This window comes from Meleagris gallopavo, chromosome 1 (assembly GCF_000146605.3).
Source record: "Meleagris gallopavo isolate NT-WF06-2002-E0010 breed Aviagen turkey brand Nicholas breeding stock chromosome 1, Turkey_5.1, whole genome shotgun sequence".
Taxonomy (NCBI): domain Eukaryota; kingdom Metazoa; phylum Chordata; class Aves; order Galliformes; family Phasianidae; genus Meleagris; species Meleagris gallopavo.
In genome coordinates, this window is record NC_015011.2 from 95,869,574 (window position 1) to 95,885,844 (window position 16,271).

The following is a 16,271-nucleotide window of genomic DNA, read 5'->3' on the forward strand; positions in this document are numbered from 1 at the left end:
AAGCCCTTTGGACAAAGTCTTGCTAAATAGAAGCTGAAGCGGTTAAACTAAAGCTTATGCTCATGGTTAATGACTAGTTAACCTCAAATGTTAGCTAACCTCTTGCCATCAGTCTAAGTTCGTGCAGGGTTTGACTCTGTGAAAAAATAACAGCTGTTGGGTGTTTTGCTCTGTAGGTGCCTTGCCTGTCTCTTTGTAACAAGCTAAGGAGACCTATCCTCGTTTGCAAACTCACGGAAATAAACATTCCTCAGAGCACGTCATTGCACATCTCTGGTCTCTGTGGTTGATCCAGCTAGCTTATAGCTGTGTCAGAATCATATTTACATGCACCTCAAGGTATTTTTTACACGTTTAGTATTTTCACAGATGTCTAGAGAAGGAATACAAAGACTAAGCATTTCTGCTGCAAAAGCCAAAACATATGCTCATGTTAGATGAACTCAAGCAAAGTTATTTTCAGTAGTCCTTCTCTATGATGAAGAGATGGCAGAAGCTAATCCAACAACATTATTTCAGGAAATGTTATTCAAGTCATATTAAGTCAGCACTATGTGTGATGACACAATAAAGGTTAGAAACACTTAAGAGAAAATACAGCTGCCTGATACAGTTTGTCACAAATTTCATCCCTTGAAAGGCCTGTTCATTTCCAGGTACACCTGGAAATATGGGGTCATTGCTGCTAAATAATGACAATTGTTGACAGCCAAAGTATAAAATGAGAGTTAAAAACAGAAAAAAAATCAAGCAGCTCCCAAGCTTGTTTATTCTACTAAGCCAAGTTTATTTACACCAAGTCTTTGAAATTTCTAGAATTAATGTTTTTATACTGTAACCCTCAAAGCAGATCTGTCTGTTAGGAGTCTGACAGCAGTACCCTTTTGAGGAGTCACGAAACTGCAGAAAGCATTGCCCATGGGGAAAAAAAGGATAAGAATTTTCCACTTGTTTACAGTTTCTTTAGAAGTACTCTTCTGGGGTGGAACTTTCCGTGTTTCATCTCTTGTGAAAGTGATTTAAATTGTCAGGAGTCTGTGGAAACTTTTTAGCATGAATGCAAAATGCTTTAAATTATGAAAATGGTGTGACTAATTGGTGAGCAGGAAGTTTCTGTATTGATTTGATACCAAGATGATTATGCATGATAAAAATGCTCAGTGGATTTGCCATTTACTGTGCTAGTGTTAGAACAGAGCAATCTTTAAAATGTAATGACCACATTAAAAATCAAGTCGTTTTTAAATATAAGATTTTGTTTATTTTTGAAGGAAGACAGGCAGATGTAATGTGTATTCCAGTGCAAAATATCGTGGGAGATGACAATTAAATCCCATATAAAAGACAATACTGCATGATAACCACGTTAGCTTCTGAGTTCTGTACACAAACAAAAATACCCAATGAACAAGCATGACATCACGCACAAAAGGCAAAAGTTGCACAAAAAAACAATAATAAAAGCATAGCATTGAAACTGCTGTGTTTGTTTGTTTGTTTGATTTGTTGTTCCAAGCTTGCATTGTCTTCAGAATGCTTGGAAAGAAATGAGAACAGCTGTGAAAATTACAATATACACATTGGCAATGCATGAGGAATTCAGATGACTACACTCTCTAGAAGATGACAAACACAAAGAGCTTGATTCAGACTGACACGACAGTTCTTTTGTACATCCAGGATAAAATGTAAGACAGCCTCTTTAGAGACCATTTTGGAGAAGAATAGCATTTAAAAGCTTTAATATTAACAGGAATTAGGTTAGTACTTTTCAAAGTAGGATGTGAATGTATCTAGTTTTTTATTATGATGATACATCAATGCAAATATTTTCTGTACAAATCTCAGCAAAACCCATCTGAAAAAAGAGACAGTGCGATTAATCAATCTTTTAAAAATAAATATATACAGTATTTACATTTTGGAGAGTTCCACAGCTTAATATTTAGACAATGTATCACTATCCAAAACAATTCCCTATCATTATACAAAATGCATTTGCTGTACAAATATATATAAATATATATGCATCAACTTTTTCAGTGAAATGTCGGTGGATTCGTTGAAAAGCATGAGATACTGTTATTATCAGCTAAGATTTAGTTCTCAAATGTCCGCATATTAAGCAGTCTAGAGCATTATATATCAGACAGAAATAGATTTTCAGTGTTGAGAAATGTTTTGTGTTCTGCTTCTGTACCAGCAAATCAGCTTCACTTATCTGATTGTCTTTTCTGAGCATCTGCAGAAACAGCTTAACAGAATCAGTTTGACTCAGTGATTGTTATTGACTGCACCATGTCAGACAGGGTTTCTGGGTCTACTTCTTCTTTACCATTATCTGAATTTTCTGATGAGATGTAACAGCCGGAATCTCTTGGGCAGTCATTTAACTGTGATTTGTCAAAACTGTGCTGAGGGCTTAAGCTCCGTGTCTCCTGACCACCCTCGCTTATCTGCTCTTGTTCATCTGGAAAGAACAAAATAAGAAAGAAGTAAAGTGTCAGAATAAGTATCCTGTAAAACAGTTTGAGACAGCAATGTGGCTGATCTTGAAGAGCTGTAGAAGCAGAGTTAGTAACATACACACGCTAGATCAATATCTTCTGTCTATTGGAAACAGAAAACAGCATCAAAGAACTAAAAATGTGATGACACAAGCACCTAAGTTCCTGTTGAGGTTGGCTTTGATCCTGTGCTGTGCTGCTCAGATGTGAATGCCTGAGGCTTTGCCTACATCCTTTAGGCTGTGCCCAGGTGCACCAGTCACCATGCACAGTCTGAAGATGTGTGGCAATCGGATCTTCAAAAGCACTTGACTTATCAGTGGGAATGGATGGCTGATAGGAACTTCCTAGAAATTTCATTTTTGGTGTCCAAAAAGATATTTTCCAAAATACAAAGGCCTCAGAGAAAACCAAGATGCTTAATTCTTGCTGCATGTTTTTTGAATACTGTCCAAAAAAACTAAGTAGAAGCAGATAAACTTGCAAATAATTCGTCCTTGTTTAACTGCTGCATGTCTAATCTGCTCAGGCACAACAATCTGCACCTCAGGAAGAGCTCAGTGAGCCAGCATTTTGTGGACAGGATATCCCTGTATATCATGTATCAAATATATCTCATGGTTAAAATTCACGCTCATATTTTCTGTAAAACACGTGATGTTCACTCACAGTAAATTTCTTCAGAAAACATGCTATAAAATATTACATCTCTCTCTTTCATTCTCTTTCATTCCCTATGGCTCTCCTGTAACTGTGTTTTTTTACTTCAAGCTGTATCTTACTTTCCAATCAAAGTAGGAGAACCAGGTGATACAGGAATAGATTGCTTCACCTCAGATTTCAAGCCTCAAGAAAATGATGTCTTTTTTATTTGGGGGAAAAAAAAAAAAAAAAAGGTAATTTATTTCAGCCAACTTGTTCCTTCATGGTTATGTCAGGAAGGATTTTATTCCTCCTGAAAATCTAAATCTAATTCAGTTCCAGGGTAACAGCCTAAAATTATCACATTTCTGAAAGGAAAGTGTCTAAAGTGTCTAGACATTCGTTTAAACTGTTAGAAATTATAACATGAGAAAGGTTTTCACTGTGATTTGTTTGTTTTAAATATTGCGTAATTAAGAATAAATTAGAAATTATATAAAAAAAAAATAAACCTGCTATGAAAATGTTGAAATGGAATAGTCAGGGCCTTTCTTTGTTGTGTAAACGAGATTCCAGAGAAATCATTTCACAAGGCATTTTGATATATTTGACAACACTTGCAGGTCCTCATGACCCTACTCTTGTAGATCTGTTGGGACTTATTAATTCTATTTAATATTTTCTACATTTTAATTACCTAATTAAGTTAATAAACTAATCCAGATTTTGAAGAAAAGAATCCAAAGTCTCAATGTAGTCATTTTTCATTAAGTCTGAGGTTATAGGCATAACCTTACGTATTTTAAAAAATGATTTCTGATTACTTTAAACATTTTCCAAGGAATAAAAGTCCCACCTTCTCCCCACATAAATTAATGGTTAATTGCACTTGCATGTACAAATACACATTTCAGCAAATTCAGTAGAGATCTGTAACTATTTGATCTCCTTCTCACCTTAGGGAACGTAGTCCACCACATCAAATGCTACCTATCTTTGTAGGGAAAATATGTGATCAGATAGGCTCCAACTGATTTCTGATTTAAGTCAGAAAAGAATTACAAAATGAATTACACCACTGAAGGTATTACTGCTGCTATTAGTAGCAACATGAATAGTTTAGCACAAACAGCAGATGCCCCAGTAAAGCCCTTCTAAACTGTGTCATTAGCCCCTTGCTCCCATTCCACCAGTGCCAATAGGTCCCAGGCCTTGGTCACTGTGGGCTGACAGAGCTCAGGTGGTGGCTGCAGGCAGGGCTCCCCTTCCCCCTGCTGTAATCCCCGATCAGCCCTAATGCTGCTTGCTAGGACTTTTATCAGCTTCTGGGGCATCATCTGCTGCCCTGGAAAGCAGTGACCTAAAAAGAGTTAATCCTGTTTACATTTTCAAGGTCAAAGTGGAATCTCCATTCACTTTGTTTGTTTTGCAGTGGAAAAGAAGACCAAGTAACTCGTCTGCTGCTGTCAGTATATTAGTAGCCTGCAAGTAGCTGCAGTCATCTAAGTAGTTTCCTACCTGAAAAACAGATTCTGTCTTATTTTTTAGCAATGCTTTTCCTTCTGTGTTCCAGGGACAGATGCTTCATATGGAACTTAGATTTTTTAAAATCTGAGTTTAAATAATTTTCAGGAGAATGTATATTTAAGAAACATGCAGACATGTAAAACTTCTGTCTCCTCCCAAAATACTATCAGATTTTTTTTAACATCAAAAACCGAAAACCAAAAATGTTCAGGTGCTTGAGAAAGTGAAAATGTTATATTTTTGCTTTTCATTACAAACAGAAAAAGTTGAAGAAAAAGAACATATTTCAGAAGAGAGGACTGAAATCACTCTTCAGCTTTTTTCTTTGCTTTTGATTCTTTTAATGATGGGACTTAAATATAGCATAGCAACTACTAAACAACTTAAAAGGATACTGAGTATTATAAATATGTGTAGCATACAGCTTTAGGTGTTCTGAGAAAAACAGCTGCTTTTGCCTTCTACATTCAGTTCTATTTAACTCCTTTCCCTAGCAAATACGTGTTCAAGTCCCATACTAGTAAAGGTAAGTTTACTGCCTTAATCATTTGGACATCAGAAAAAAGATATAACGCACAGGAAACAGGAATTGATAAAATTAAACTGCCGCTAAAAGCTGCAGAATCATCAGAAACCACTACCTTATCAACAAATGGAAGCCCTGTTATTTTTCTACAGTAAAGCAGTTTCATAGAAGATAAGTAGCTTTCAGTCACTGTTATCAATGATATTTTACAAAAGTGTCTAAAATATGCATCATTTTGACACGTATTTTCTTCTGACTGCAGGATTATATGCAGACTCGTGAAAAAAATGTTAGGGCTCTAGACTTGATAATGAATGCGTGACACACGTGTATCTTCCTTGCTATTAAGATTTTAGAAATTAACATTTTTTATCCAGTGGCACAGTTGTGTACGACAAAGATTTCCCTTTTCCTTCACCAGCTTTTCCCACTTCTTAAAATCAGGTTAGAGTCCTGGTTCTGAAAGCACTTCAAGCTTAGGACTAAGTCAATGCTGCTTAAGAATATACTGAGGTCACTAACTCCAGTGCCATTATTATGTCAGTTTAAACCAGATGAGTGGTGGAAGGCGTAGATTTTGTCTTGGAGAAATAAGGTCAGCCTGCATTAAGCTGTATTTCATAACCATGCCCTCTGAGAGTTTGCATTTATGAGCTTAGCCCAGAAGATGAAAGGGGCTATGAGCATGATACTTTAGGTTGAGTTGCCTTCCTGGATGGTGCAGTAGTGACCTATTGAGAAGCACAACAGAATAACTAGAATGACACATTTCATTAAGGCTGAAGTTAGACCTCCTAGTGAGGTATGAAGAACACATACCAACCTGCAGTGCCTGTGACAGTTAGACCACTTGATGATAGGAAGAAACAAAACCTAATAAAACACCAAACTCAGATAGGATGATTTTAAAGTAGTAAGTGTACCCGAAGGAGAGAAATGTTAAGTGGGACTGTATACACATGCAATACTTCAGGGAATCAAAGGAATAAACTTTTGGTGGGTAACTACAAACAAACAAGGTGAAAAAAACCACCTCGCTGAAGTCAATGTCATATCCAGGAGTTGGATTTTATGACTTTTGGGGGTCCCTTCCAGCAGGCTGCTCTATGATTTTGTGATTTATGATGATTCTTCTGCTTTCAGTAGCAGAGGTTGCACTGGCATCAGTTGGCCCTTCTCTTCCCACTGGCAAAGATTCTGCAGCACTCAGAGTACAAGTGGGAGGGATACTGAACTGGTATGAGAGGAGAGCCTATGGTGAAAACAGAGGTGAGAAGCTTCTTTATCTCTAAATTCAGGAATCAAACAGACATGTCTGGAAAAAGGTGAAAAACACTAATATTCATAAAAGGCTGCTTTTCCTGGGAAAATCTAAGGTCTTCATGTAAGGAATGCAACTGAGAACTGAATGTTGTGTTATTAGCTAACTGCTAACTTGCTGTTCAAATACAATAAATAAGAAACAAATCTTATATGATACTTGCAGAGGGATTTGGAGTATGATCAGAGACTTAAAATTGAAAAATATAATAAGGAGATTGGATTTGGGGAAATAAGAGTAAAATAATTATCCCCAAGATTGCATGTACATATCTTTTTTTTTTTCCTATATATGAACTGTATGTATACATCCAAAGGAATCAAGTTTATTTTACAGACACAAAAATGTGTGTCCTAGGAAGCAGTCAAGAAAAAAAAGTTACAAACTTCTTTTATTACTTTATTCATTAACCGTTCAGCAACTGCTTCACTTTAAAAATAGCATCCTACAAAAGCACGGACATCCATCTCCTGTCTAGAAGCCATCTGGGAGAAGAATGAAACGCTATTAAGAAATACTTTATGAAAAAGAACTTTTTTTTTTTTTTCTTCTCCAGACATGAATTCATGGAAGCCAACCACTTTGTACCAAAATATATAGGTCTGATCAATTTATGGCAGATCTAAAAAGAGATCTGTGGGGGTGGGGAAAGGTCAAGAGGAGCTCAAAAGATCTTGCAGTTTTACAGTAATCTTGCTATATGACATACTTGAAGATGGTGAATTTGGTTCTTGGCTCATAGGAAAGGTAGAAAGCAGGCAGTATAGTATCAAGAAGAAAAAACTGTTTTAAAAACACAGAGTAGTAGCATTTTCTAAATAAAAGTTAGTTTTTAATTCCTGTTGTGAGATGAGCAAAATTATTATCTCAAATTCATTTGGATCTAAACCAAATGTAAGATGAAAAATTCTTACTGCCCAGAATCCTGCATTTTGGACAGTCTTAAGAAGCACATAATATGAAAACTATTTGTGCAAGTACTTTTGCTGGAAAACACAATAACTTTATTCTGCAATATGAATTCTACAGTCTCAAGCATACAGCATAAAGAAACTACTTAGTATAACATAAAATAAATGTCAAGAAAAAAAAAAGACAAAAAAGGAAAAAAATGAATAGGCTGTAAAAACAACTGTCCATTTTCACTACATCAGGTATTGCATTAAAGAAATATTAAATCATGTTTGATTACATCTATAGTAGAAACAGGTAAAATGAGGCTACCTTCCTCCATACTTAGCCTTTATGAATAGTATTAGAGTCACAAAAACTCATAAACCTTGCATTTCAAATCTGGAGCATACCTTCATGGATGAGACTCCATCCATGAGTCAAACACATGCTTCATGGAAGCATAGATATAATGCAAAGAAATGGAACTGTTCCAAGCTCTGTGAGAAAGATGGGATTAGAATAGTAAATATCATCTATGACCTTAGAATTATTATTATTTTCTTAAACAAAGCTCGTTAGAAAAATGAACTTTTACCTGGAAAAGTGCAGAACTTCTATCCAGAACACTCTAGGCCAGTAAACAGATTACCTTGTAGCTGTGGGTAATTATGCTGCTCACTTCTAAGCAGTGCAGAAAATCAATTTTAATTAAGAAATCATTTATGCTGGACTCAGTCATGCCCATTTAGGAAAAAAAATATTGACCTAGGAAAGTTCAGTTCAGATGCAGAATTCACTTTCACAGTAACACTCAGCTCTTTCAACTCAATTTTCCAATTGGACTGACAGAAGCACAGAGAGGTCAAATGATTTGGACAAGGTCAGACACATGCTGAGCTTTTGCCCAAGATCATCTTGACTCTCCATCTTTCATTATAACTACCTGACAGATGGCTTCCATCAACTTTAGTCTTTAATATCTTCTTTTTTTAGAGCAAGCTGTTAAATGTTGTTTTTGTTTGCTTGCTTGCTGGAGAAAAGTGACTTAATCCCATGCTCCCAATTTGTAAGAACTCTATTTTGATAACTAAGGTAAATTTGCTGATGTTCAACATACAGGATACATAAGAACCTTCTAAAATTTGCTCCTTGCATGAGTGTATGTAGAATATTAAATGGTTAAGACATTTTCAAAATAAGAAAACTTTGGTGTCATCTTTTAAAAATGCAACATGCCTGCTTGCTCTACTTTTTGCTCTACAGGGAGTATAAATAGTAAACCACATCCTCACAGTCCCAGAATACTTTGGCACTTTGGTTGTCTGTTAAAAATCGTATGTTTTGGTTTTGTTTTTCACTCTGATACAGAACTGTAAATTTACAAATGAGCCTTTTTCTGTAATTCTTTTTGTTAAACACTGATAAAGAAACACCTGCAATAAAAGACGCAGAAAATGTGGTAAAGCTATAATTAACAAGAAGTACATACTATTCAAGGGCAAACTAAGGAAATTAATGTATTCTCGCATGATTTCCAGCTCAACTTCTGCAACACAATACTTGGGAAATTTAACCTTTTCTTTCCCACATTCACTCTATCACAGCCTCTATGTAGACAGCCCTTCAAGAGTTCTCTTCTAGCCACTCATCTCACAAAGCTATAGACAAGAAAGTAGTACTGATCCTACTGGCAAAGAACACCATTTAAATGCTTCTCAAATGTGTTTGCAAGAAACTTATATTTCTGTGGATGCTGAAATATGATGTAGAAATGGGGAACAGAAAGACCCCAGTGTAGAATGAAAAACAAGGTCAGCAAAGAAACCAAGAGAATTAGAGAAAATCTTTGAGGGAAGTTGAATGATGAGGATGAGGCAGCCAAAAATATTCTTAGAAATTCAGAAAGATTAATGTACAGAAAAATTTGAATATATCTGTGTCTTCAGGTATGTGCATATGTATTGTACATGTTCTGGAGTGAGAAATGGAAAGCCACCAATACTGAGGACAGAAAAACCAAACAGTAAACAAGAACTAATATTAAAACATCCCAGGAAGGAAAGGATACCTGTTTTTCCAGGTATCCTTTTTTTCTCCTTAAGATGCTTCTCAGTTGAGAAACACATCAGATAAAATAACTGCTCATGATAGAGTTGAGTATGCACAAAGATTAAGAAAACATTTCCTTTTTTGGCTGAGTATCTAGTTAAGCTGAAGTTTCTAGTCATTGTCATAAATTCTTTATTGTACTTATTCTTGTTAAGTACTAAACCCAGAGTTTGGAAAGTTTGATTTTCTGCAGTTGCAGAGATCTTTTGACTTAGGGGAAATCATTTAACCTCTCTTGGGTTTGGTTTCCCCATTAGAAAAAGAATTGCTTCCAAGCAGCAGTTGCTGTCAACCTCTAGATTAGGACCTATCAATGGAAAATCTTAAATCATTTATGTGTTACTAGGATAGTAATCATGTATATGTCTAGAAGAGATGTAGTTATCCATCAGGACAAATAAGGAAACTATTCAACTCAATTTTTCACATTTAAAAGAAAAATCATTAAATAGATCAATGTGAGAATCACTATTTCTTTGTCTTTCTTAGATAAAACGTGCACATGACTCTTAATGCTTAAACACTTACTGTCATTGTCCTGTAGATTTTCAATTGCTGATAACAATCTTGCCCTGTCCTCTGGGTTTGAAATATTCAATTCAATCAGGTGACTCTCGTGTAGATCTTTTAAATCCTCAAGAGTTTCATAGCCATTTAGCAAGAGGGTTGAGGTGTATTCCTACGAAAAGAAATGAGCAAATCCATCACTTAAACAAGCACTATGTTTAGTAGATGAATAGGCACAATTTTTCTTTTCCTCTTTCATCAGGTTGAAATGGGCTCTACTTTTCAGCCAGTTGAAGATGTCTTTTGAACAAAATTAGAGATTGAGAGTGAGAGGAAACAGGCAGAGATGTCTTGAGATTCTCTTGACCATCCTTCACCTGCAGCTGAGTTATCTACCAGAACCTGGCAGCAGATTGGATCAAGATAGGGTCTGGACATAGGGAGCCACTGAAGGAGAAAGGCACAACAAGAGCATAGTGCAAAAAAAAAATACTGCTTCCACAGTTCATGCAAAATTGGAAACTTATATTCTAAACATTAGCAGCTGAGTTGCACTGCAGTTCCGCCCAAGATTTCCACATAGTCACACGTCTCCTGCCCTAAGGCACACAGTCACAGGCAAGTTAACAACGATTTAGCAAGTCATCATTGTGTCTCTCTGCAAGGACCATTTTAGCTTCACAAAATTTGTGATAAAATGTAGTTATATATGCCACTCGTATCAGAGACAAAGCTTCTTTGCATAGCTGACTGAAAAACTGCTGAAATCCGCCATTCCCATTCTACTTCTGCCTGTAAATTACATCCAACCCAAATGCACAGAAATTAAAGACTTCAGATACAACAGGGCAATGTTTGCTGACCTGCAGACGGACACGTTCCAAGAGCTCTTGCAGTGTTTTAGGCTTGTTCCTTTTGCTTCCTCTGTGCGGTTTTATCTTCCTGGGTGCAGCTTCCTCTTCCAAAATAATATCCACATAAATGAACTTGAAGTTTCCTACTTTGTTGTTCAGCATGCCTGTCCATATCCCCATGGGTGTTTTACAGATGATATCTATAATGTCTCCTTTCTAGAACAATAGAAATAAACACACCACTGCTTAACACCTGGTTTATGTGACATTTCCTCTGTAGAACAAAATCCACACAGAATCTTAGCTAGGCAATGTGAAGTAGCTTTTTAAAATTATCTGCATGTAGTTTTTTTTGCTTTTATAAAATCCCAGCAAAGTGTTACAGGAAATAGAGCTAGTCCTTATCTCCAGAGCTCTGTGAAGGAGAAGAGAGAATAAGCAACACCTTTCAACCTTTTGTGCTCCACTTTGGCCCTGAAAAGGCATAGCATTGCATCCAGAAAGCAACTTTTGCCATCAGTAATGGGCATAGCTTTGGTAAAAAGCAGGGGAGCACAGTGAGGTTACTTTCCAAATGCTTTACGCAGCTTCTCACCTAGTTCTTTTACCCTAATCCACTTATGCAATTATCTTAATATCCATTGTCCCAGGGATCTTCTAAAACTAATAGCTGAACTAGATGAAAAATGGCCTCTTACCCATTTTACGCTCAGAAACACCAGCTACTTTTCTCAAAGGCAATAAAGAACATTTAACTCTCTAAATACTTAATATCTTCATGGCAATGGTTCCCAAAGGACTGAAAATGAGTGGGAAAATAAGGAAAATACCTCATCAGACAGACTTAAAAACTTCACTTCTCCAAGTTTGTTCATGCACTCAAAAAGGCAAGGGAAAAAGATGAGTAACAATATAGCAACTTCAGGAAGGCTTGTTCCTAAAGGTGTCCACACCAAGATGTGGGAATTGGATTCTCAACTCAAAACAACAGTAATTCTGAGTAGTTTGGTAGTAAAAAGACTCCCTTGTAAGTCATATCCTCTACAGAGCTTGCTCCCATGATGGTAGACTTGAGTCTGCTCTTCTGGTCAGACACTACAGAACTTACAAAACCACTGAATATAGAGTTCTACAACAAATCACAGAATCACACCCTTACATACATACTTAATTTGGCAGATTGTTGTAAAACTGAAAAATTGAACTCAGTTTATCAACAATATCTTTTATTATCTCTGAGATTTTTCAATGTTTCTGTTCTGGGCAAGAAATAGTGAGTAAATAAAGCTGTCACCCTAGTCTGGTACAAACCCAAGTGTGAAATTCGCTGTGTTCAAATGATTTCATTAAAATATGAAGCTGAAAGCTATGAGCATGTTTGGAATGGAAACTAAGCAAACATTTGTTTAAAGCTCTATAAGCACATATATTGCTTTACTTATTTATATAGTGCTCAGGAACTTTAGATGTGGAAACAGATCAGGATTAGGTGGTATCTTTAAGGCAAGCTGTAGATGCAACCTGAATTCAGATTCAGGGTACTGGAATTTATTGCGATATTCTTAGGGCATTTCAACCCTAAGTATTAGCTTATAATTATAAAATACACTACCCCATTGATTTTAAAAGTAACTGAGATAAGGCAGCAGAAATTTACTGTTTCATGAATTATTAAACTGTTCTGAAAGAAAGGCCATGGACATGTGTGGAAGTGGAGGGCACGTGGTGAAAACTGCAAGTATTCACTGAGCAATTGTAATATAGGCCTGAGAGGAAAAGAAGACTGCAGTGAGATATGAATGAGGATCTGGACAAGAAGAGGCTATGAAGAAGGGAAAAAGATGTTGAAGTGTGGATGTAGTCTTGGTAGGAAGGTGTTTACAGAGAGAAAAGGAAGTTGTTCAGATTACATAGCTATGCATAGTTTGAACAATAATGTTACTGATTGTATCTGTGCATGGATGAAGAAGGAAAAAAGATGGATCTTCTTAGTACTGTTCACGTATCTGGATCTCCTTTTTCTCACTCCCTCATTCTGGACACCTCTGCCATGATATCAGAGCCAGAGAAAATCCATAGTTCAAAAGTATGCTTAAATGAAGGCCTAGTGGAAAGATGGGCTGTTTGGATTAAAGTCAATGAGTACCACCATGATTTTGAGACATCCTAGCTGGGGAAGAAACTTCACATCCCATGAGACTCATGTTTTTCTTCCTCCAAATCTCCTAGTATGTGGAGCAACATGAATTTTACCCAAGGAAAACCATGGTGAGGTACCTATTGAATCTATGCCTTAAAAATGTGCTGTCAGAACTAAGTCATTATAGAAGCCCAGCAGAAGCAGGTCTGTTCTGCTTTTAGAGTGGTACATGTGCTTAGCAGTTAAAAATGTTTTAGTAAACGTGTTCTCACACATAAAACATGCATCTCTGATGTTCTCACCAGAAAAGAAGAAATCCTGATGGTTATCTTACCTTAATTTTCAGAGAATCCGTGTCATAAGGACTTGGTGTGAAGTCAGTGTGCACTTTAGCTCGGCCGCAGAATGGCCCACTGTAAGGGACTTCATCATCAAACCGGAGGCTATCCCTGTTGCTTGTTCCGTCAGAGCAGCTGGTCACCCCACCTTAAAGAGATTCAAGTGGAAATTGAGGTCTCCTGCACTAACTGTGCAGACATTCTATTCTGTATGGCAGCAGAGAGGGAGGTTTTTAAAGGCACAGAATTAAAAAGAACATACTTCACATGGTTTTGACACGTTCCAGGCAAAATACATGCAAAAAACCATAGTGTAAGAGACTAGTTGGAGATCATTCATTAACATCTTCCCTCCAATGATCTTTTTCTAGTGATGACACTAATACATTACACATTTTACACATACAGACTTTTTAAAATATTACTCTGCAGATAAATATCATGTACTCTAAATTTGCAATTTAGGGAATTAATTCTGCTGAACTTCTCCTGTTTATTGAGAGGAATGAAAACAAGTAGTGTAGAAGTTATTTTATTTCATTACAGAGCGAGCTAAAGCACTAAAGGAACCTGCACTGCAGAGGGAAATTTTAATCTTATCAACATTTCTGCCCGTCATTTTATCCAAGTTGAGCAATAAAATATCAGCAGAGTAATTCAAGCAAATTTGAGCAAGCTCTGCAATATCCCATCCAAATATGTTTTTAGATAAGAGCAGCAGTGTGTTGGAAGTAAACTCTCATATACAATTTTCACAAATCACATCATATAAAATGATCATAAAAATGGTTTTGTCTGAAGTGATTGCTTAAGTGTACAGCTCTGTCTCAGGGCCAGATAAAAGACTAAGTGCAAATGGCTGGGACTGCAACGCAGGGCTCCTCTCACAGCTCACGTGAAGCCTGCAGCGATGGCGTAGCAATGTCACCACGGACTGCTGTAACTTGCTGCCCATTGACTGTCCACATTTGAGCAATGGATAGACAGGTGGAGGTAAACTCCACTTCTCATCAGAAGTTCCAACAGCTCTGTTGGGGCACGGGATTTAGTGGATTTGCAGAGAAGCAGATTGTGTCAACATCATGATCTGAAGCCACCAGCTCAGGCTTTCATCATTCTTCATCTCAGACTATTTCTCACACTGTCTGTCTCACATCTGCAGAGTGAAGAATGAGCTCATAGCCACTACTGTCAGAGAAAATGCTTCTGTGGCTACACTCAGGATTTGTAACTCTGTGGGTGCCAGTACTCCAGCAGTGCTAGCCCTCAAAAACATTCCTGGCATATATACCTGTATCATTCCCTATAATCCATGTAGTTTAAAAATAATAATAATATCTCCACTCTTAAAAACACTCTGTTTATTTCAGGAATTTCTTCCTTAGCTACCACCCGTTTGATCAGATTATACTTTTGTCTGCCAGACTGAAGAGTGCACTAGTATCACATTTTTAATCACTGGCTCTGATACCTCAGAATTCAGAAATAACCATATTGAAAATATGACTGACTAAGAAGTCTGGATATCTTGTACTTACTAGATGAGCTCTGGCCACTATTTAGACTATAGAGACTTTCCATAGAGTCACTGGCTTTCAGAGAGACCTTCTCAGTGTGTATTCCGCCACCAGGATCACTGTCATCTTTTCCTTCTTCATTCTTTAACAAAAAGAATCAGTTATTAACCACCAAAAGATGTATTTTAGAAATATATAGAAATATTTAGAATATTTAGAAATTTTCCTTTTCAATCGTCATTGCACTTGAGGATTTAATCATAATTACATTTTATTAAGAACCATTTTATTAAGAAGTTGATGACTGGACATCTATCCAGTACCAATCTATCCAGTAGCAAGGATGCTCAGTACCAGCACTTGCCTCTTCTCTGCCCCATTCAATTTCATTTCTGTTCAAGTAATTCTCCATCTCAGAAGATGCAATATATGACAGCAGCACAAAGGCTTAGAATGAGAAATTTCAGGTAGACAGATGTTTTTTTCTAATTGTCTCTGGAGAAGAAGTATAAAGATAATTCTGTAAGCTCATAATGAAGGGCAAGCTGAGACATCTATGGATTGTGTTGAACTTCTGAAAATCGTGGGCCCTTAGAGGTGAGCTGGCACCTAAGCAAGGGCATTTCAGAGACAGTTTGCACGCACATACGGCATCAGTGCTTTAGCACCATGCTCCCTACCTTGCTCAACCTATACACTTGCCTCAAAATCCAGGGCATTCCAGAATTAACAGATGCATGTTTCTCTTACAAAATCTAATGATGTATGAAATTGGTCCCTGGAGTTCGTAACATTAAATCACGCTTCAGAAATCACAGCTTATACACTTAAGGAATTTAAAACAACAAGGTCCACATTTCAATCACAGCTAAGTTAGGGATGATGTAACAGCTAAGTGAAATAATAATAAGCTTTCAAAAGTAGGACTTTCTTTAGCAGATTGCATCACGTTGTCAACGTGCGTAATATCTTCACGCAACTGAAAGATCATGCAGTACTTAAAATGTTACATCATACTTGGAACATGTTAATCATTCATCAGTTCACTGGTGGAGTCCATTTGGATGGAGTCAAGCAGGTATGAAGAAGAGACAGGTGCAAGTATATACAAGGCATAGCACTGAAATGAAAGACTAATGGTTTTCAGCAAGGACAGTGTTTGTTACACCAACCATTGGCCAAGCCATCCATTAATCAGTGGACCAGTATTGATTGTCACCATCTACTGCAGGAATGAAGATCACAGTAGATATGTGTCCAGCCATACAATTCATTGAATTCCTGTCATGTGAATAGTTGCTGTAAATGTCCAGAAGCTAAATGTCACAATTCTAATTTTTCTTTTCTATACTATAAAATTCATGGATTGCAACCTGCAGAATTTTAGCA

General features: G+C 36.8%; 1 protein-coding gene across 1 annotated transcript in view; it reads right to left on the reverse strand.

The window, feature by feature from the left end:
• Window positions 1-1,235: 1,235 nt before the first annotated feature.
• Window positions 1,236-16,271, reverse strand: part of SAMSN1 (SAM domain, SH3 domain and nuclear localization signals 1) — a 33,091-nt gene continuing 18,055 nt past the window's right edge. The window contains exons 4-8 of the mRNA XM_003202862.4: window positions 14,904-15,024; window positions 13,362-13,513; window positions 10,897-11,103; window positions 10,055-10,205; window positions 1,236-2,470 (exon numbers count right to left, since the gene is read on the reverse strand). Of these exons, the coding sequence (XP_003202910.1) occupies window positions 2,265-2,470; window positions 10,055-10,205; window positions 10,897-11,103; window positions 13,362-13,513; window positions 14,904-15,024 (837 nt within the window). The 3' untranslated portion in view covers window positions 1,236-2,264. The remainder of the gene's footprint in view (window positions 2,471-10,054; window positions 10,206-10,896; window positions 11,104-13,361; window positions 13,514-14,903; window positions 15,025-16,271) is intronic.